Here is a 21,637-nt window from a genome sequence, read left to right as displayed (position 1 = left end):
GCAGCCGGGGAGCCGACGCCGGCTGCAGGCAAGCGGACAGGAGCAGGAGCAGAATCTCGAGAAGGGGTGTAAACTGTATGCAAGCAGCTCTCCCAATGAGTTCACGCATCCCCATTTATCAATGGCATGCTGCAGCAACCAGAGGGCTGCTTATTGCTTACTGCTGAAGAGAAGCACCCATGTCACCTTACTGACGTCAGCCAGCTGGCTAATTGAGGACACTTCTGGGTGGGGAGGGTGGGTGCGGTTTAGGCTCTGTATCCTACGGCTTTATAGCATAAGGCTACCTTTTACAAATATGAGACCGTGTCTGTCAAATAGATGAAGGAGAGGCAGTATCTGAAAGACATGGTTATAACCACACCCTTGGTAATAAAGCAGGGTGTGGTGCATATTAGGATTTTATGGCTTTCTTCTCCTGACGAAATTTTTCCATAATAGGAAAAAATCCAGACTTGTTAGAAAAGAATCTCCATGTCGCGAAAAAAAATATATAAAGATGGATATGCATATGTACATCTATATCTATTTATATATATATAGAGAGAGAGAGAGAGAGAGACAGAGAGAGAGAGAGATTGATACATAGATTTAATACATGACACGATATGATTTTACATGTGATTATACAGTGTCATGATTTTAAATAAAAACAAAAGTAGCTCAGTATTCGTCATTTTACTACATTTCCCATGATTCTATACCGGAACTAGAAATCCAAACGGGAAGCATGCGGAGGTAAACATAACTTTCTGTGTCACATGATATTTTCAAAGAGTTTAGTCATTTTAATGCAAATCATTTGGCTTTAGACTCAGTTTAACTCTACCAATGTGTGAAAATACAGGTTTGATACCGTCACACACCTGTCATTTGGTGTTCAGGAACTGTTGTCATGGAGATAGCTACAGCTGTCTAAGCTAGCGTTAGCCACCGTAAGATTGCAGGACATTGTTGTAACAAACGTTAAATGATATGTTACGGGGTTTTTTTTAAATCAATTCTGCATATGTACAGCTTGTAGCACAGAGCCTCTGCCTGTCATTTGCCCTGGTCCTAGTTTTCAAATGGAAAAGTGTTGCGTGGATATAGAAAATGTAGTAGAAATGCGATTGCATTGAAGTCAGATTTAGGTTGGATATTTGACAGACATGAAACGTTTTCGTAGGAGAATGAATGTTCATATACAAGCGTCCCCATCAACTAGGGTTTTTACAAAGAGACTCGTGAGAAATAGGATTGAATTGTGACTTTACAGTACTGAATGGATCTCACCAGCAAATTCATTGTGTTTGCATATGCGTCGTTCATATGACATATCAGCCAGTTACTATGAGATCAATCAATCAACATTTATTTGTATAGCACTTTACAACAACCAGAGATTGACCAAAGTGCTTCACAATTCCAGAAATAGATTTAAAAGTAGATTACATATAACACAAGACAACAACAAAAAGGTGAGCCACAGCTTCAGTGAAAAGCCAGTTCAAATAAGCATGTTTATTAGATCGATCACCCCACTGCTTACACCTGGACTGGGGAACCTCCAGTAGATGTTGACCAGCAGAGCGGAGAGCTCTTCCAGATTGGTGAAGCCTCAGGGTTTCACTTATGTAGGGGGTGCAAGGCCATTAACTGTGTTGAAAACAAATAACGAGGTTTTAAACTGGATCCTAGATTTAACAGGTAGCCAGTGGAGGAAGTAAAGTACAGGTGTGATGTGGTCATGTTTACGGGTGTTAGTTAGGAGCCTGGCAGCAGCATTTTGCACCAGTTGTATGTGGTGGAGAGATGTTTGGCTAAGTCCAATTTACAGTGTATTGCAGTAATCTAACCTTGAGCTAAGAGCTTTTGCTAATAGCTTCTATTTGATATGGCCCACTGAGTCTATCACCAGTTTTAAAATCTATTTATAGATTTGGAACATGGGACACATCTCTTTTGAAATTAAATGAAAACTTAAAAATTCTTTAACATGAAGGGAAATTATCATTTCAGTACCATTTTCATAATCTGATATCGTATATATGGTTTTGCTTCTTGCAAGATTTGCCTTAAGAAGCCCCTTACTGAACACACACTGTAGTTTCAACAGTGTTATGTAGAGCGTAGGCATTCTTGTCCGTCAACTCGTGCAGCATTCTTCTTTGTACAATCAGCCCCGTAGCGCATCTAATTTCCTCAAAACCAAGGCAGGACTTCAAGTTCTGACGTCAGATATTGTGGAACCCATAAATAGGATACTCCTGAAAGCCAATTGTTGTTAACCAGTGGGCAGGATTCAGAAGGAGACCAAGACAGACCGGCTAGTGAAGGATAAGTGATTTATTTACAAAGGTGCTAGTAAAGGTAAATGTGCTCTGGTGTCCTCGTTTCGGTGATTGGTCCTGTGGCGGGTCTTTGCTTCTGAGAGGAGAAATCAGTTAACCAATAAACCAGAGTCTCTTGAGTTTGGAATATGAACTTGAATGAAGGAAGGTTGTACTGACCAGTTACTTGAGGTGCTAATACTTGGAATGACTTTCCTGTGATATCCAGAAGGTTAGATGAACGGGATTGCGTTGGCGGTGCAGAGGGGCTTATCCGTGCTGTTACAGGCGTGGCGGTGATATGAACTCCAGGCTCGAGTGAAACTGTGAAGAAATAGACATACGATTGCTTTAGATATATGTTTTCCATGAACAACTTGACTTAAACTATAGACTGCATGACGTCTTGGCTGGCATAGAATCAGCTGAAGCTGAAACAATAATCTGGTGCCAATCAAAGAAAGAACTGGAGCTTAAATTAAATGAGATGTGGAGAATATCAGGTGCAATCTGGAGTTAGCGGCTGCCACACGCATGAAGCACAGGAAACACACTACTTCTGATATGACAGAACACAAAACAGAGCAGAAATAGAGATCCTGACAATTATTGCCAGAACACTGGTGCACATGGGTGATAGTTTTCTGATTATCAAGGGACATTTTTCAAAGGCAAAAACAGTCCAAAACCTACTTAAATGTAGTGCTAACAAAAAAAAAACTCAAGCAGAAACATCTGTGAAGGTCAGAGAGGATTGTGGAAAAAAACATCAGGCAACATTACAGAGCTTCAAGCTGAGTTGGTTTGAAGTCGTCCTCCATGGCTTTTTTTCATTGAGTCAATCAGTTTGTCTATCAGAGAGGAAATGAAGCCCATAAGGAAAGGAAAAATTGATTGTATCAAAGGAAAGATTCAGTCAAGACTGTCAAAGTATGAAATGTTTTGCCAAATGTCAGAGAACTGCTTTACGTTCTCTGTTCTCATACGTTCCACGCATGAAAAACACGTCCAAGTGTAAGACAGTTTTGGAAAGTAGATGGAACATTTTTGCATGGTTGCCTTATTTCTGTGGTTTAGCCTATTTCTACTGTTACTGTGCATAATCTGAGTCTCTGAATTAAAGTGTCTCTTTGTTAAATTTGTCAGAGTGAGCAGACAAGCCTTTGAGGAAGGCCCACTTCTGGAGGAGCAGGAGACAGAGGGCCAGCGCCAGCTGCACAGCCTCTTGCTTCAGCAACTCCACACGGATGTCAACATTGATCGGTCAGAAACTGCCTGGTTGTATCTGCAGAGGATCGGTTTCCCATATATGAACTTGAGTTGAATAAACTGATTTACAGTCCAGCCCAATGAGATAATATATCATGCACAGAGGCTGCATTCTATGTCACAACACCATGGTGATTTTGTTTCAGTACTGCAGGCCCCCACTGTGACATATAGAATATGTTGTACATCATGACATACATACATTTTTTATAAACACTTAATCCAATTCTGGCCTTGGGGTACACCCTGGGCCCATGTTTTTGGAGAGTGGGAGGAAGCTGGAATACCCAGACAGAAGCCCTGCATACTTGAGGTGAACATGCAAACGAGAATCGAATCATGAACCCTCTCACTGTGAGATGATGGTGCCAACCAGCACACCACCATGTGATGGCGCTATACGGTTAACTATACATCCATCAAATACCTAGTCCAAGATGTTCTGTATTTAAAGGAATTTCTGGCCAGTAGACACTCTGATCTCCTCTAAAGTTTGATTGGCTTAAAACGAAGAATTTTGATTTCACAGAATCATTTAAAACTGTTCCTTCCAATAGGAAGTTCCTTACCAAACTGTGTACACTATTCCAAGGTGAAAATATTAATCTCTCTTTTCTTAGATGATTTTTTTTAGTCGCAACATGTAGTAGATTTGGTCGTTACTCCTCTCCTCCTTCATTAAAAATCCAACTCGTGATGAACCTCTCACTGGATGAGAAACACTCACACAGTTAATAAATGATGAACACTGAAACCTGTGTTGCTTAGTTGGAAGAGAAAACAGATGTTGCAGCTTCACTTGCAGTGCTCTGTGCGGTATGAGAAAAAGCTTGCCCCGTTGTTCGAATGGGAAGCTTTGCATAATAATGTCAATCAAAGTCTGTAGTATGTTACCTTCAGTTACCTTCCCGCAGACCAGCTAGTATTAATAAATTATACCCAGTTCTGGGGAATCATACACAATCATTTAACAACAGAAATATTCAAACTATGTGACTGTGAAAAACAAATGTCTCTGATTTTTCTTCATCTGATTTTGCTGAGTTGTGAGTCTTAAAACACCTCAGGATTGAGCCCACTTCGAAATCAAATCTGTCTTACAGATGTGTGGCCAAGAAGCAGTGCTTCGCCCCAGCAGCACTCTATCGGCCGTTTGGGGAGCAAGCAGCAGGAGTGAGGAGCCTCTCCCAGTTCCAGGCTCTGCAAGATAGGGAGAAGGAGTTGTCCTGCCTGCGGGAGCTGGGCCTCACCGAAACTGAGATCCAGCTGTGGCAGAGCAGAGATGCACTGGAGACAGCAGAGAAGGTAAGACCTCCTGTAAACAGAGGTACTTCTATTCTAGTTGGTTTGTTTTCATTTTTAGGTTAGGTTAGCACCTAAAAATGCTTATATTTCATATTTAAAGAAACACAAATAAGCATCCTTCACATGAACCTCATTCTGCAAACTAATGTTCGGTGTCTAACTTCTCCTTTATGGCCACAAAGTCCCATGGTGTGTGTGCAGCTCCAGATGCAAAGCAACAGCGTCTGCAGGTTATCAGAGACAAGATTGAAGCCAGGGCGGAGCTCCTGTCCCGCCCACAGCGCTTCGCCGCCAGTCGCCCACTGTCACGTCGGGAGATGGAGATCGAACAAGCACTGTTTCAGGGGACCGACCGCCTGGGTTTCCTCACCGCACTCTACCATCGAGGTATGGGGTATTTGGGAAACTTAAGCCAAACTCTGATAACTTGAGCAAAATTAAAGAACTTGTTTATTTTTGCAATGCCAGAGTCACTTTTAGACTTGCAAGTTCATTCGATAAGAAACCAAACCTTTGATCTTCCACTTATAACAAAAGAGAGAAGTCTGAGGATGTAAGAATATGAAGCAGAGTTTAGGGTGTAACATTTCATACTACCATGACATAAATCAGTTGGAGAACAAGAATAAGAATAATTGTAGTCATGTAAAATTGTCACATTAACTCCAAATGACAGGAAGTAATTTGTGTTCCACCTCAGATGAAGACAACCAGGAAGGCCAGCAGGGGGCGCCATCCTTGGACCCATTGGACTCTCTCTACAGAGACGTTCTTAGCAGTGAGAAACAAGCTGCACTTCACAGCTCTGATGGGGAACCAACAATCACGTCACACTTGTTTTCACACAGAACTGAATTTGACCAATCACAGAACTCGCAAAAAGAGAACAACCAATCAAAATATGAACGTCAAACAGAGCTGCAGACTGAAAAAGGTTGCTCTTCAGTCTGGCCACAGTCAAGTTCGGACACCTCAGCGCAGCAGCCCGCTCAGGACAGACCAGAACCACTAAGACCTACTGTTCCAATCCAGATCAATATGTGCCAGCCAATCGGAAGCCTGTGTGGAGCTGCGGGGGGGTCAGGCGGACCACTAACAATCAGAGGGGAGATTGTCCCGGTTAAAGATGATGAAATCCTAAAGAACCGTGAATCTGAAGAGGGGATCCGAAGCATCCCAAGATTCCGAAACTACCAGCCAGGAAAACCCTCCAAGGTCTCAGCAGCCTTATATGACAGCCATAAAATGTCAATCTGATGACCCTTATGGTCAGCTCATTTGGTTTAAGCCACCTACAGGCTAATATTTACCACACATAAATAAGAAATTATTTCATCTCAAGGCACTTCAATGATACAGTCCAATTCAAGCCAGTTAGAGTTCAATTCATTGTAATTAAAATCCAATCAAATCCAATAAATTAAGAATTAGTCCAATTCATGCATACGTTCATGCATACACAGTTCAAAAAACAATTTACTAGCTATGTTTCAGGGTCACCTGAGCCATCCCTAACTATAAGCTCTATCAAAAAGAAAAGTTTTAAGCCTAGTCTTAAAGTTAAAGAGAGTGTCTGCTTCCGGGACACATACTGGCTGCTGGTTCCACAGAGAGGGGCCTGATAACTGAAGGCTCTGCCTCCCATTCTACTTTTAGAAACACTGGGAATAACAAGTAAACCTGCCGTTTGGGAGCGAAGTGCTCTGTTGGGAAAATATTTAACAATGAGATTTTTAAGATATGATGGAGCTCGGTCATTAAGAGCTTCATATGTGAGGAGAAGAATCTTAAATTCTATTCTGATTTATTAGAATAGAATTTAACAGGGAGCAAATGAAGAGAAGCTACAACTGGAGAAATATGATCTCTCCTGCTAGATCTCTTCAGAATTCTGGCTGCAGAATTTGGATCAGCTGGAGGCTTTTCAGGGAATTTGTGGGACAGCCCATTAATAAAGAATTACAGTAGTCCAATCTTGAAGTAACAAATGCATGGGCTAGTTTTTCTGCATCACTCTGAGACAGGATGTTCCTGATTTTGACAATATTATGAAGGTGAAAGAAGGCAGTCCTAGAAACCTGTTTTATATGTGCGTCAAACGATACATTCTGGTCAAAAATAACTCCAAGGTTTCTCACTGTAGTACTAGAAGCCAAGGAAATACCACAGAGAGTCACTGTATAGCTAGACAATTTCTCCCTGAAGCACTCAGGTCCAAAGATAATGACTTCGATTTTGTCTGAATTTAGAAGCAGAAAGTTCTGAGTCATCCAGGTCTTTATGTCTTTAAGACAGGCTTGTAGTCTGACCAACCTATTGGTTTCATCTGGTTTCATAGATAAGTACAGCTGAGTGTCATCAGCATAGCAATGGAAATGTATGCCATGCTGTCTAATAATGTTACCTAATGGAAGCATGTATATAGTAAAAAGAATCGGTCCAAGCACAGAACCCTAAGGAACTCCATGACTTACTCTGGTGTGTGAGGAAGATTCTTCATAAATACAAGAACAAACTAGAATCTATCAGATAAATATGACTTAAACCAACCTAATACAGTTCCTTTAATCCCAATAACATGTTCAAGTCTTTGTAATAAAATACTGTGATCGATTGTATCAAACTGAGATCCAACAGGACAAGTACAGATACAAGTCCGCTATCAGAGGCTAAGAGGAGATCATTTGTAATTTTTACCAGTGCTATTTCTGAATAGGTTTTTTAAGTAAAGGTTTAATTACAGCAACCATAAAAGTCTGAGGTACATATCCTGTCAACAAAGACCGATTGATCAAATCCAATATGGAAGTGTCAATTAAGGGGAAAACCTCCTTGAACAGTCTGGTTGGGATTGAGTCTAAAATACAAGTTGATGGTTTAGAAGAGACTATTGCTGTTGTTAACTCAGAGAGATCAACTGGACAGAAGCCGTCCAAATAAAAATCAGGTTCTGAAGATACTTCTGAAGCTGCTGTACTTGATGATATATAAGTGATGATTGTGGGAAGGATTCCATTAATCTTTTCTCTGATAGGAACAATTTTAATGGTTAAAAAGCTAATGAAATCATCACTACAGAGAGTTAAAGGAATACATGGCTCAACAGAGCTGAAAAGAAACCTGGGGTTGTTCTTATTCTCTTCAATTAATGATGAATAATAATCAGTTCTAGCTTTACGAAGAGCTTTCTTGTACGTTATTAAACTATCTTTCCAGAGTAATTGAGACTCTTCTAAACAAGAGGAACGCCACTGTCGCTCCAGCTTTCTTGCAGTCTGTTTTAAAGCACACAGCTGTGTATTGAAGCTATAGTGTATCTGTATATTGTATCTGCATTGAAGCTATAGTGCTGTCAACAAGAGAGTCAAGTTCTACAGGAGTAAAATTTAGGTAGCTGTCCTCTGTCATATTTGCACATGGCAGTGAAGAAAAGGATGATGGAATTAACTATTTAAATCTGGTTACAGCTTTCTCTGATAGACACCTTCTATATGTAAATGTCTTCTCAGAAGCCGTATAGTCAAGTAAAGTAAACTTGAAAGTAATCAAAAAATGGTCAGATAAGACAGGATTATTAGGGAATACCGTTAACTGTTCACTCTCAATGCCATAAGTCAGCACAAGATCAAGGGTATGATTAAGACAGTGAGTAGGTCTGTGAACACTTTGAGAAAATCCAATAGAGTCTATTATAGAAATAAAGTTAATATTTTTCATTTTCAACATCTACATGAATATTAAAGTTACACACTACAATGACTTTATCTGTACTCGGCACTAACTGGGATAAAAACAGAAACTCAGAATAAGGGTCAGGTGGACGATACACAACAACAAGTAGAAGAGCTTTTGTGATTTCCACTTTGGGTGGGAAAAACTGAGAATCAGAGATTCCAAGGAGCTCAAACTAATCTTGGGTCTAGGACTGATTAGTAACCCTGATCTGAAGATAGCTGCCATTCCTCCTCGACCTGTGGTTCGAGGAAGGTGAACATTTAAATAGTCAGAGAGAGTTGATTCATTGATGCTGACATGATCCTCCTGCTGCAGCCAGGTTTCTGTTCGACAAAATATATCAATATGATGATCTCAAATCAAATCATTCACTAACAGGGACTTGGAAAGAAGAGCTCTAATATTCAGCTAACCACATTTAATAGTTTTTTGTGTTCATTTGCGTTCATTTTTTTTTAGTGATTTATTGATTCATTTAATTTCGGTGTGGGAACAGACACAGTTATTATAAGGTTTTGGAGGGGTAGCAGCAGGTGGGAAGCTGCAGAGAAATGTGTAAAACTACAAGTCTGCATCCTGTTCTCAACCCTGGGTTGTCATGTTTCTGGATGACTAATAAATTTGTCCGTATTTCTAGAAATGAGAGCCGCTCCTTCCAAAGTGGGATGGATGCCGTCTCTCCTAATCAGACCAGGCTTTCCCCTGAAAGATTGCCAATTATCTATGTAGCCCACGTTGTTAATTGCAAGCAGACTGAGACAAGGTGTACCTAGGGATAACAGTGAATATAGAGTGCAGGTTTGAGGCTGCTCATTTTAAACCACACATTGCAGAAACTTCAACATCCCTGTGCTTAAAAAATTTACATCTTAGAAATAAACAAATCACCATGCTGTGGTTGGAAACTTGAAGATGTGCAGGTCTACTAACTAATAACTTGGATTTTATGCTGGTTGTTGTGTAGTTTTGGGGGGAAAGGAGCGTAAACAGAGTGTCTTGTCTGTTTTTGGACTCACCAGTCTAATGTGTAGAATAATTTACTTTCGCAGTTTTTTTTCCAATTCTAGGTTCTGTGTGTGAAGAACCTGAGTACACAAGCATCAGTGGCCCAGCTGGTGGCGCTGTTCTCCAGGTTTGAGCAAAAGGGTGGACCCCCAGTTCTTTACCGCCTGCTGACCGGAAGGATGAAGGGTCAGGCATTTATTACTCTGCCAGGTGAGAAACACTTTCTGATTCTCCCATTTTTATACCACTTAATGACAACAGCCATTTCAAAAGCAACATTTCTAACCAATGATTTTACATTTTCTGCATAATGGCTGAGGATTTAACTAATATTCCCTCTCAGCTCTGATGTCTCTGTTTTGTCATCTTCACCTGGTTTTTCGACCGCAGTAAAGGAGTAGTGTCGAGCCTCTTGATATTGAGCATTGTCAGATGCATCTAGCATCAACCTAGATGCTTTTTGCAACAACAATGGCAAGCAACGGCCTTAAAAACCGTATGGAAGTTAAACAAAGTGGGACCCAGCATTGAGCCATGTGGTACCCCACATGACACACACGCTTATGAACAGTGTCAGAAATGCTTCAACAGCATTTTAATGTACTCTTTATTGTGTAACATGGATGGATAACAAATATTGCAGTCAATAAAGCGACAGGGTCAAAATGTTTTTCTCTCCATTTAATCGTTTCCTGAAAGACTCAGTGGGGAACACCTCTGAGCTGAGAATTAAATCTGTGATTTCTTACCCTCGGTGAGAAAAAAACATTCACAGTCACCATCAAATATGCCTTTCTAAGATACTTGGAAAACCCTCTGTGGGCCGCCTGCTTTATATATCCTCCAGATATGATTTGATCAGTGGAGTCAGACAGCAGAAAAGTGATACGATACCCAAATTAATTCATTCACAACAATATCAGTACTACGCAGCTTGTGAAAACTCAACTGAAATGGGTCGATGATATTGATTGTTGTTAAGTAACAGCTTTTTTGATGATTCCCAGGATGAAAGTGACTAATTACTGGTGATTGTTGGATCGAGGCCAGGTTTCTTTAAAGGGGGATGGATACAGTTTTGTTTAAAATAGTGCGGAAGCATTTTCTATAGCACAGAGACTTCTTTACAACAGCAAGAAGACATGGGCTAGTGACCTGTACTATCATTTTGAAAAATTTTGGAAGTCAGAGTGAGAAGACCACTGGAAGAGAGTTGCATGAATTTCTCTCAAAAGTGTAGGAAAAGCAGCTAAAATAATTACACATGAGGTAGGAGGCATTCTGGAGACTTAAAGGTCCTTAAGGTCCTCTCAACAAAAGTCCCCACCATACAACCCACGGGGTCCAAAGGATCCATTGCTAACATCCCAGTAAAGAGACTTCAGGACACCCTCAGTGACTGACAGAGCTGGTTGGAGCTGTTTTTCGTCACCATGAAAAGGACCTACTCAGTATTATGGAAGTGGTTATAATGACTGATCAGTATATGTTGTTATAATGGTCTGTTTCAAATCCTTTTCCACTCTACACATAAATCAAACACTGCCATCCCTACTGCCACACTGCTAGCTTTGCTTAAAAAAATTTGATTTTTATGAGCCATTGAACAAATCGGTTTTGTTGCCTTTATGAATTACACATTAGATGTGTTTGTTTTTCTTTGGCAGACGCTGAAACGGCCCAGAATGCCTTGCAGCTGGTCCACGGATACCGGTTGCTGGGGAAACCTTTGGTGGTTGAGTTTGGCCGTGAACGACAGGAAGAGGAAAAGCCGAAACGGCAGGAAGAAAAGCAGAAGAATGAATAAAAGAGAAATATTTCAACAACAACACATATTCTTTAAAGTTATAAATAACATTCTAAGATGGATGTAAATGTGTATTATTTATTTTTCACTGCACATAAAGCTGCCATTATGGCCAGTTTTAAATGAATAAAGGTTTGTTTTGACCTGAATCAGTTTATACTGCCGATACTTTTTGCAGACATTTGAACCACAACAAGGAAAGTTTAGAATTCATAATTCAGTAAAGAGCATTAAACCATGAATCTTAGTCATTTTGAAAGATTCTCTTTATTTCTACATTTACAAAGTCATAATAACCATTTTTGAAAGCTAAATGATGATTCTCAATTTTAATGAATTAAAATATTATAAAAGAATGCACTGATTTCACTGCAAATTGATCGGCATTTTTAACAAATATTTGCTTGTTTAAGTTAGATTAATGTTCAAATGCAGATTTTTTTATTTATTTAATCACTTTATTTTCTTTGGGTTCTTCAATTCAATTCAGCAGTGTTCTTTTGAACACTAGATGGAGCCAGTTATTAGTTTGAAAAAGGTCTCATATCATCTTGTTTTCAACCCTAACATTTTTACAGCTAATGTATTTCAGGTGCACAATTAATTGGCAGCAATCTAAGCTTTCAAACACTGTCTGTTCTAAGAGTTCAGAAAGTTTTCTTTCGAAGAACAGGATGGTTCGTTTTCAAAGCAACTATGTCACTCAAAGTTCATATTGTAGTAAGTTGCTTGTTTTCCCACTGCAGAAGGGTTTGTTTCAGTCACACTTTTGCAGTGTTTTAATTTAGATCTGTTCATCTCAAGGTAAGGAAATAAAAATAATGACAGGTAAAAGTAGAGCAAATATTTTAGTGAAGCAGCTCCTTTTTATTTTAGACAATTTCCGATGAATTTGTGATGACCATCTGTCATACAAATCCTTTTTCCACAAAAAGGTAGTTGTATTTAGTCAGCATTGGTATTCAAATGGGAATCTTTGAAACCTATGGAGTGCTTGCATAGTGGTTCATACTTGATATAAATGAAAGAATATACAACAAGGCAGACTCACCTCTTCTAACGTATACTTTATTTCCAATAGGTGTGTGTTGGTCTGTGGTATATGAACTATGCTCTCTTGTGTTCAACATAAGGAAATACTTTATCGTCCTTCTTTATTTTTTTAAACCTCATTTCAGCAATTGGTGGGGATAATGTTATCCAACATGTTTTATGGATTATTGTGACAGAATGACACTTATTTTACAAGAGGTGAGGGAAGTTAAAAGAGGTTGGTCTGCCTCAAAGTCATTTTGTGTGAAAGAGGTTAAAAAAATGATGAACCATTATGCGTGCCCTCCATTTTTTACACAGCTTCCCGTCTTTTTCTATGTGAATATCGGCTAAATACAACTGTGAACTTTATCCTTGATTGTTTTCAAAACTTGATGATTAATATGCCTACAAAGCCAGTAGTTCGTTAGCCTGCTCAATGCTTCATTTATCAAACTTCCTGGCGCACCCTGCGGTCTCTCTGTAAAATCCATGAAAAGTTCATATTTCAACAAACTCAAGGAACAAGGACAAGGAGAATAAACAAATGGAATGCCGAGTTTCGCACACCTAAAGGAGATCAAAATCTACCACAAAATTCAATGACACTTTTTTCCAAGACAACTCTGATGGAAACAGTGTTGCCAGCTTAGCAAAAGCTAAGCCCCCTTAGCTTTTGCTTTGGTTCAGTGACACATGTGACTGTAATGACCCTCACTGCTTATAAGCTGATACTCCCCACCATCTAGTTCAGAACTGAAGAATCCTTTTGTATGAGAGGTCAAACATCTTCAAGCTCCAAGAAGAAATCCACTTTCCCTTATTCAAGCTCTTAGGATTTTTAGTGATGAATTAGTGGAATTCCGTTTTTGCAGCTAAATCATGTTCCTGCAGTAAACTTACCCTACTGAAACACATGATCCTGATGATATTTCCGATTTTTTTTTTTTAATTTATTTAGTGCGTGTGTGTTGCAAAGATTCATAACTTTTGCAGCAGTTTGTCTGAAGTGACTTACCTTGTATTGATATTCAGCAGATATTAACATAATTTATTACCATAGATTACCATTTCCTATTTCTGTCATTAGATCCTATTTTGTTTTAGAATTCCCCCATGTTTCATTCTTTATCAGTTATGATTTGGTTCTTTTTAGTTTTTGAATTCTTGCTCTGTATCTGTTGTTATGACTGTAAGTGGTATCTGGGCTGTGTTGGTTGTAGTGACTGTTGGTCTGACATGGTGCTTGTCAGCATCTGTGGTGTATTTAGAAATTGTGTTTGTCTTTTCCTCAGCCTCAGTGTAAGCGTGTATGTGACCATAGTCCACTTAAATGTAGTGTTTGTCTTGGTCAAATGTGTTCTTGACCAATTGTTTGAATCAGTTGTTTCCCAGTGTTTGAGTTTGAACTTTCAAGCATGGTAAGTAACATTCCTCACTGGCATTTAGCTTGACCTCTTTCTATTCAAAATTGACTTGTCCAATAGGAGGAAATTCTATTAACTCAAGCCTTCACAAGCAGTAATTAAATAAATGTGATGCCTCTAGTTTAATGACCATAGACTCCTCGTATCTGCTGCTTGTAAGAGTCATACACGTCCAAATCAGAGCACTGCAAATGCACATGTAGAGGATGCTAAGACCCACTTATTAAACTCAGAGAAGATGAAAAATCCCACAGGTATTTGGCAGTATAGTGTTTTTAGTATCATTAAGTGAAATATTTGTCTAGCTTAAACTGCCTATTGATCGGCCTTAAGCAAGGCCGTGTTTGTTCAGGTCTGTGTCCATCTCTATTTGCCTTCAGTTCAAGGCTGTAATCTTTTTCCCATTCTAGACTAAAAGAATGGCAGTCGAAACTCACCTGTAACACAAAAAAAGTAAAAGAGTATCATCAACATCTCTTTAGAAAAGCCACTCGTATGTCATTTATTGTATACTTTACACCTGTAGACAGATGAAGTCAGAACACTTTATAACAGAAATCAGTTTTTTTTAGATAAACATTTAAAAAAAAATAAGAGCAAAGCAGCCCTGAACCTGAAGACATCTTTAACTAATAACAATGCAGGTATTGTGCATGCTAACTTACACATATATTAGATAAACCTGGCTGTTTCATCCATCCATCCATTTTCTATACCCGCTTAATCCAACTCAGGATCGCGGGGAGCCTATCCCAGCTGTCACTGGGCGAGGGGCAGGGTACACTCTGGACAGGTCGCCAGTCCATCACAGGTCCACACAGAGACAAACAAGACAAACAACCATGCACGCTCACACTCACTCCTTGGGACAAATTTACAGTCACCAATTAACCTAACATGCATGTTTTTGGACAGTGGGAGGAAGCTGGAATACCCAGAGAGAACCCACGCATACACGGGGAGAACATGCAAACTCCACACAGAAAGGCCCGGCTGTTTCAGCAGGTCATAATAAACAAGACTTGATGTGAAAAAGTTCATAAAAAAAGATAATAATTTTGATTTTGGTGACCTGTTTGAATTGGCCGACAAAATGACATTTTGCCTCAGATTACAAAACTTAGAATTTCTTTTACAAGAGACATAGCTACTAAAGCCAAGCTCAGGCCTGTACAGATGACTGGAAACACCCAACATTTTCACAAAATTTAATTAAGGCACATTCATTCTTTGGAAAATTGTCTGAATTATTATCAAGAGGACACTTTTTTTGGTAAACTTTACAGAGATACTGTTGTGGTCTAACAAACAGCAATACATCAAAAGCATCTGACTTTCATGCGATAGAGGGCAGACAGAAGTGTTCAGGCTTCAGCTTTCATTCTGAAAAACTCCAGTAAAGTTTATTTGTAACAAATTAGTGAGCATCTGTTTTCTTTTACTTGCCAATGAGTATCAGAAGCAAAATGTTACCCATCTTCTCCAAGTCAAAACAGTTTGCATGTGATGGATTCGGTCTTTAAAGAACAACGAAGGGAGTCATACAGATATTTACATTGAAATCATGTATCTTCTAAACACTGTTGTTACTTGCTTATATTTTATGTTTGTCTTCTTTTTGCTTGTGTTTTCCACAGATATTAAAAACAGGACTGAAAATTATAAAGAATAAAATAATACTTTGGTTTTCACTGATTTTTTTAAGACAGAAATGTATATGAGCAGATCCTATTTGTGTTACTTTTCTACATGAGATGATGTCACGATAAGGGAAATATGAAACATCCTACATTTAGAGAAGTTCACGGTCTTCAGAAATGATCGAAGAGGTACAGATAAATACAGATTGACTCCAAAGTTTTTCTTGAGCAGTTACACAGTTGTTAGTTACATCCAAAGCTTGTTTAAGTTACACTTATATAATGAATACAAGCCTAAGCCAAATACCCTCAGTGTTAAGGGAGGAAAGGTTTAGGAATTACAGTTAATCATCCAGCCAAGTAAGGAGCACTCTCCACGAGGTAGATGTGTCACGGTCCAGGTCTATAAAGGGAAGACTTGACAAAAGCAAATACAGACGGTTCAGCACAAGGTGCAAACAATAAGTCTCAAAAATAGAAAGACAAGATTAAACTTAACTAAATCCTTCTTTCAAAAAACAGCATTTCTGGAACATTATTCTTTGGATGAGTTAAATCAAGATCAAACTGTACCAAAAGGGTGAAGGTTTGGAGCAGTGCATGATCTGAAGTCCACAACACCACATGTAAAACAAACTAAGGCAGTGCAATGACATGGATGAACGGGGCCTCCAGTGGCACCAGGTCAGTGTTTATTGATGATTTGAAAAAAAAAAACAGAAGCAGCTGGAGGAGTTCTGAAGCGTATAAGGATATACTGTCTGCTCAGATTCAGCCAAATGCTGGAAAGTTTATTGGACAAACGGATGGGCTGTCAAACAAATGTACTGTGAAAGCAGCCCAAGAGTTTTTGAAAGTAAAGAACTGGAATATTCTACAGAAGCAAATTCAGACATCTAATCTGAACCTAATCAAACTGCATTTCACTTGACAAATAAAGGTAAAATTGACATACTAGAAATTAAAGTGTGCTTTGAAAGTATAAGTAAATACTCAACACATCAAGGTCACAATATCTGCAACAAATTGAATACAATTTTGTGTTTAACTAATAAAAGAAAATTGTATCACTGTCCAAATATTTTTAGACTTAAGTGTAACTTTAATAGTATTACAATGTGTAATTGCGATGTAGTCAATTTTGCCCCTGAAATGCTGCAATTTCAAAGACATCTAATTGAACTTGAGTTGGTGCTGGATTTGAAGGAGTGATGGAGTAACATTAGACATATCCTGTGATGTCATATCCTGCAGTAGTGGGCTTTTTAGGTGCCTGTGTTCTATGAGCATTGGACTCTGAGCTGCCACTGGTACTCTGTACCAGTGTTTGCGCCCTGTTGCCCCCCACCTGTAGTGTTGGGTTGCGGTAGGCCTGTGAGGTTGTTCGAACCCCCGTGCCAGACATGCCAAACCCTACTGGATATGGATATCCTCCGCCATGCCGTCCACGGCCACCATTCTGCTCATCACACCATGACGCGCACAGCATCCCTCCTCCCAGCATTGAGATTATTGCTGAGGCCAGACCAAGGTACAGGCACTCACCAAGCTCAAACTTCATGCTGGCTGGTATGTTTGTATGGTAAAAAGTCTGAACCACCTCGTGTGTTGTCCACGCTACAGGAATGAGAGCCAGGAAGCCTGCGGTGACAAATAAACCCCCGCTAGTACCCGCCACACGATTCTTAACTGCTCCTGAGCCCTCCAAGCAAAGAGTACACTGCATCCCCAGGGCTGCCATGGCAATTGCAAGGATAGACACCACTAAGGAGATGACCATGAGAGCCCTAGAAGCCTGCAGGTCAGAGGGCAGGGCCAGCATAGAGTTGTACGTCTCACACTGGAACGCCCCCGTGCTCTGATAGACACACTCCATCCATAGGCCCCTCATGTTGGCCACAGCTGTGACAATATTGGAGCCAATGTGTGCAGAAATCTTCCAGTATGGTAGCACTGTTGCAACCAGAGTACCCAGCATCCCCAAAAGGCCCATGAAGAAGCCCATGAGCTCCAGAGCTGCTGATGCCATGGCTACAGCTGTGATGGACAGACCTAAAAGCAGAGAGAGAGGAAATAATAGAGACCTTCTACCCAAGTCACAAAAGTATTTTTTCTCTGTAGAAAATATTTCTGGTTGTAAATAGAATTCACATAAACACTCAAGTTGTCACTACAGCTGAGATAGCAAACAAATCGGCATGTTCTATATTTCAGTCATAGTCAGCCCTTCAAAGCACAACCCTATTTCCAAAAACATTCAAAAGTACAACGAGAACATAAAAATAAACTCAACTGTAGAACATCACACAATTAAACACAACTAAATTAATAATGACCAACAGGCCACTAACATGTTTGGGTATAAAAAGAGAATTCTACAGAGGCTGAAACTTTCAAAAGATCAAATCTGGTTGACTACTTAAGATTAAAATGAGAAGATAACATTATATTTATAGCAATAACAAATGTTATCACTTAATTCAACAGACCAGGGCAGATCCAGGCCACAAAAAAACATATTCTGCATGTATTACAACAGCATAGCTCCATAGCAGAATAATTCATGTGCTGCCTGTAGTCTAAATCTGTCACTCACTGGAGTATGTGAAACAAAAATGAGACAAAGGAGGCCCTGACGTATTTAAATCTTAATCAAGAAAGAATGGGAAAACTACAACTGGTCTCCTCAGTTGTCAAAAATTGAGCCTTGTGATGTGAAAAGAAGAGCTGATGTGGCACAGTGGTAAACATGCACTTGCAAAAAATAAAGTCTATGATTGCTGGCATCAAATTCCAAATGGACATGTTTATCCAAAAACCATTTAAATGACCTAGTTTCAACACATCAAAAAGCGTTATCTGCACAATTCTTGGTGCTATGAATATTGTGTTTAGATGTTTTGCAAATTGCATTCATTGTTGTAAATATATTCAATATTCTGCTGAATGTTGATGTTTTTTTTCTTAAATTCAAGAACTGAGAATCACAATGTTAGCTCAGCTAACCTGAAAACAACTTTCTTCAATTCATTTTTTTTCTTTTAGCTTGCTCTCAGGGTAAATAAGTAAAACAGCAGCTATAATAACAAAAAACCATGTTAACATGATCAAAATAAAGTAGCTAAAAATAGAAAATTGCTTGTGTTATCACAAACAACATAGTTTTCTGATCTCTGTAGCACAAACTGCAGTCAGCTCGCTCTGATAACTAAAATTAGCGTATAAAATAATTCATTTACTCATTTAAGTTCTCAATTTTAATTTGCTATTTTATTCACCTTTGTTAGTATAATTCAATGCACAATACAGTCATGTACTACAGGCTTTTATGCTCCATTCATATCAGCAATGCGTTTTCCCACCGTCATGCAAATCTAAACACAAATTATGTCAACCATGTATTTTCACACAACCTCAAACTGAACCTCTTGACGACGGCAGAAGTACAGTATATAGAGAAAAAAAAGAGACACATTTTGGATATTTACACCAAATAACAAAGAGCCACTGGTGAGGACAACTTTTGAGGGAAAGTCGCTGAAATGAATTTTGAACACTATTCATCTTGGCTTGCGACCTATGGTCTTCTTATTTGGTACAGTTTCAGTGTTACGACTATACTATTTTCCAAATTTTTCCTAAACATTTGCATTGCTTTTGGCCATGTGAAAATATCAACTTTGTTCAGAGATCAGTTGATTTAAAAACTAAATTGCTTTATTGCCAGACATTCAAATCCTGCAAGGTTGCACCAGTTTAACCACCCTACTAATAATTTAAGTGTATTTATTCAGAGTTAGAGTCTGATGTTAACTGTATTTTTCTACAATCTTTCCTCCAAAAATAAAGTAACATGCATTACCTGAGAGTTCTGCAGGTTATGGAAGAGCCAGGCCCTGGATTGGTCGAAGATTTGATTATGTTCCTTTGCTGAAGGAGCAGAGAGTGCAGCTGCAGTAAAGGATGAGGAGGTAGAAGATGAAGATACAGCAGCTTGGAGTCTGTACAGACTGTGTTCAGCACGTGTTGAACCTGCTCTTGCTTTGCTGGATCAGATTCTGACTGCTTCCCCAGACCTTAACATAGTCGCAGCTGTCATTTAGCTGCTGTACTTTTAAATGGCACTGGCAAGATTGGACCAAGGGAGCCAAAAACACTTTAAGAATTACGGACCTTTGAGTTTGATACACTGCTTGTTGTAGGCTATCTACTTAAAAACAGCAAAGCAAGACAACAGATGCTGTTGCAGCCAGTGTTCCAGCACATTGTCTCTCTGTGACTGTGTCTCATCTCTGTATTGGTTAGATGCTCTGCTCTCTTTGTTTAAGCATGTGGTGTCTGTCCTTCTTCCAGACCTTCACCTACTGTCCTGTTTACACACCGACAACACATCCCTGTGACACACATCCCCGTTGGTAGCCAGGTTAATCATTCTCTCATCTGTCATTTCTCCAAAATAGACCTTTGGTATGTCATTGGAAAAAACTTGGCCCAAAAACAAAACGTTCAGTGGCCCACTGTGAGGGAATGACATTTTTAGGATATTAGTTTTCTTTATGAGAGGAAAACCTTAAATTCTTCAAATCAGTTATTTTTTTCATTTCATGGGGGGAAAAATGCATTACAGATAACTTTGCAGTTGACTTCATAGCATTTTTAGAATTTCATTGTAATCAGTGACAAATATAATGCAATAGGTTGAAATAGAAATGAGGAAATGCAATTCTAAAATATCAATTGTTTTGTTACTGTTAAGTTATTTTGCTATAGTACACCTTACATATGCAGCGTGTTAATTAGATATTTTTTTCATTTACTATGTCAGTAAATTACTATGTCAGTAAACTATGTAATGTTTCTTCTCTGACCCATAAGACTTTCAAATAGCAGAGCTAAGCTGTTAAATTTGTGCCAAATTCATAACCACTGGTGCTTTTCCAATATTATTCAGAACTTCCTCCGATTGCAAACTCATGTTTTTACATTCAGCGTTTGAGTGTTTGTAAACTTGTTTGTATCTTGAAAACTAAGAAGATTTAACTAAATGTAAGTTGGAATCGTGTGCTATTGGGATGTTTGATCACAGGGTTGTGAGCATGCCACAGTGATTTATTACAGATTTGATTTACATAGCTTATAATCACTCATTAAATGTTTAATGGACTATGTTTATAAAACTTTTTTTTTTTCTTTTCATTGCTCAACAACACTTACAGGGATATTGCTTCATTGACTCACTCACGCCTGTTCATTCTGTTCAGTAAAAGCTGTATCAGTTAAACATATTGGGGAATATAAGCTACAAATATCAGAGCAGGAAAGAAAATGTGAGATGAAAAATGCTAACAACAATAACACAAATTTCCACTGATAATACATCCTTTCAAATACCACTTAATCATTTAAGATGAAAGTATAGGAGTTATTTGTTTCCTTTTTTACTTTGATTCAGATAAAAGTTTATCTCATAGATCTGCAGTGGCTTTTCTCAGCTGTAATTCAGTTTTGTATGTCTAAAACATTTTTTCTGGGCACCTTAGACACTCCATACCAAACTGTTTTCAGCCTGCTGTAATAAAATATGAATTTACTGCTCAATTAAGCTGACACCAGACTTGGCAGCCTTATGTATTTCACCATTTCTTAAATGTTGCTGGCTGCCGATACTGGTGTACAAAGAGAAATAAGAAATAAAAGCAAATGATACATACCATGTCATCATATCCCCAAATGACAGACTACGACTTGCCCTCCTTTGTTGGACAGTGTCATCTAAACTGTTCACACTTATCATCAGAGTGTGTATTTGTCTGACTTAGTACAGTCACTCATTTGCTGCTGATCCTGTCCTGTAACTTGAATTTTCGGCTTCTAATCCTTCCACCCGGCCCCCACATGGCAGCAGCATCATAATGGGATTAGGGTGTAATCCAGTCACTTCCCCTACCCAGCAGACTGAGAGGGCAATGTCCACACACTCTGAAACACTAAGCCATTATTATAAACCACAGAGAGGCATTCTCTGGACACACTGCATATTAATGAGTCTGCTCAGGTCAGCCTATGACCCTTTGTTATAGTGTTGCTGCTGGCTGGTGGTCATAA

General features: G+C 39.0%; 2 protein-coding genes across 2 annotated transcripts; one reads left to right on the top strand and one right to left on the bottom strand.

The window, feature by feature from the left end:
* The first annotated feature begins 582 nt into the window (after positions 1–582).
* Positions 583–11,582, top strand: rbm41 (RNA binding motif protein 41). Its single transcript, XM_072374897.1, has 7 exons — positions 583–738; positions 3,459–3,575; positions 4,685–4,886; positions 5,069–5,273; positions 5,587–6,101; positions 9,689–9,836; positions 11,294–11,582. The coding sequence occupies exons 1-7, from the start codon at positions 731–733 to the stop codon at positions 11,431–11,433; spliced, it is 1,335 nt and encodes a 444-aa protein (XP_072230998.1). The 5' UTR covers positions 583–730; the 3' UTR covers positions 11,434–11,582.
* Positions 11,583–14,384: 2,802 nt separating this feature from the next.
* cldn2 (claudin 2) lies at positions 14,385–19,892 on the bottom strand. Its single transcript, XM_072375125.1, has 2 exons — positions 19,395–19,892; positions 14,385–17,584 (listed from the first exon to the last, which is right to left on the bottom strand). Exon 2 carries the CDS (start codon positions 17,559–17,561, stop codon positions 16,755–16,757), a length of 807 nt encoding a protein of 268 aa, XP_072231226.1. The 5' UTR covers positions 17,562–17,584; positions 19,395–19,892; the 3' UTR covers positions 14,385–16,754.
* Between the last annotated feature and the right edge of the window lie 1,745 nt (positions 19,893–21,637).

The sequence above is a fragment of the Leuresthes tenuis genome, unplaced genomic scaffold (assembly GCF_036924035.1).
Source record: "Leuresthes tenuis unplaced genomic scaffold, fLeuTen1.0.hap1 SCAF_21, whole genome shotgun sequence".
Lineage (NCBI taxonomy): Eukaryota > Metazoa > Chordata > Actinopteri > Atheriniformes > Atherinopsidae > Leuresthes > Leuresthes tenuis.
The sequence above is the reverse complement of the archived record's forward strand: the minus strand, read 5'-3'. Positions and strand labels throughout refer to the sequence as shown.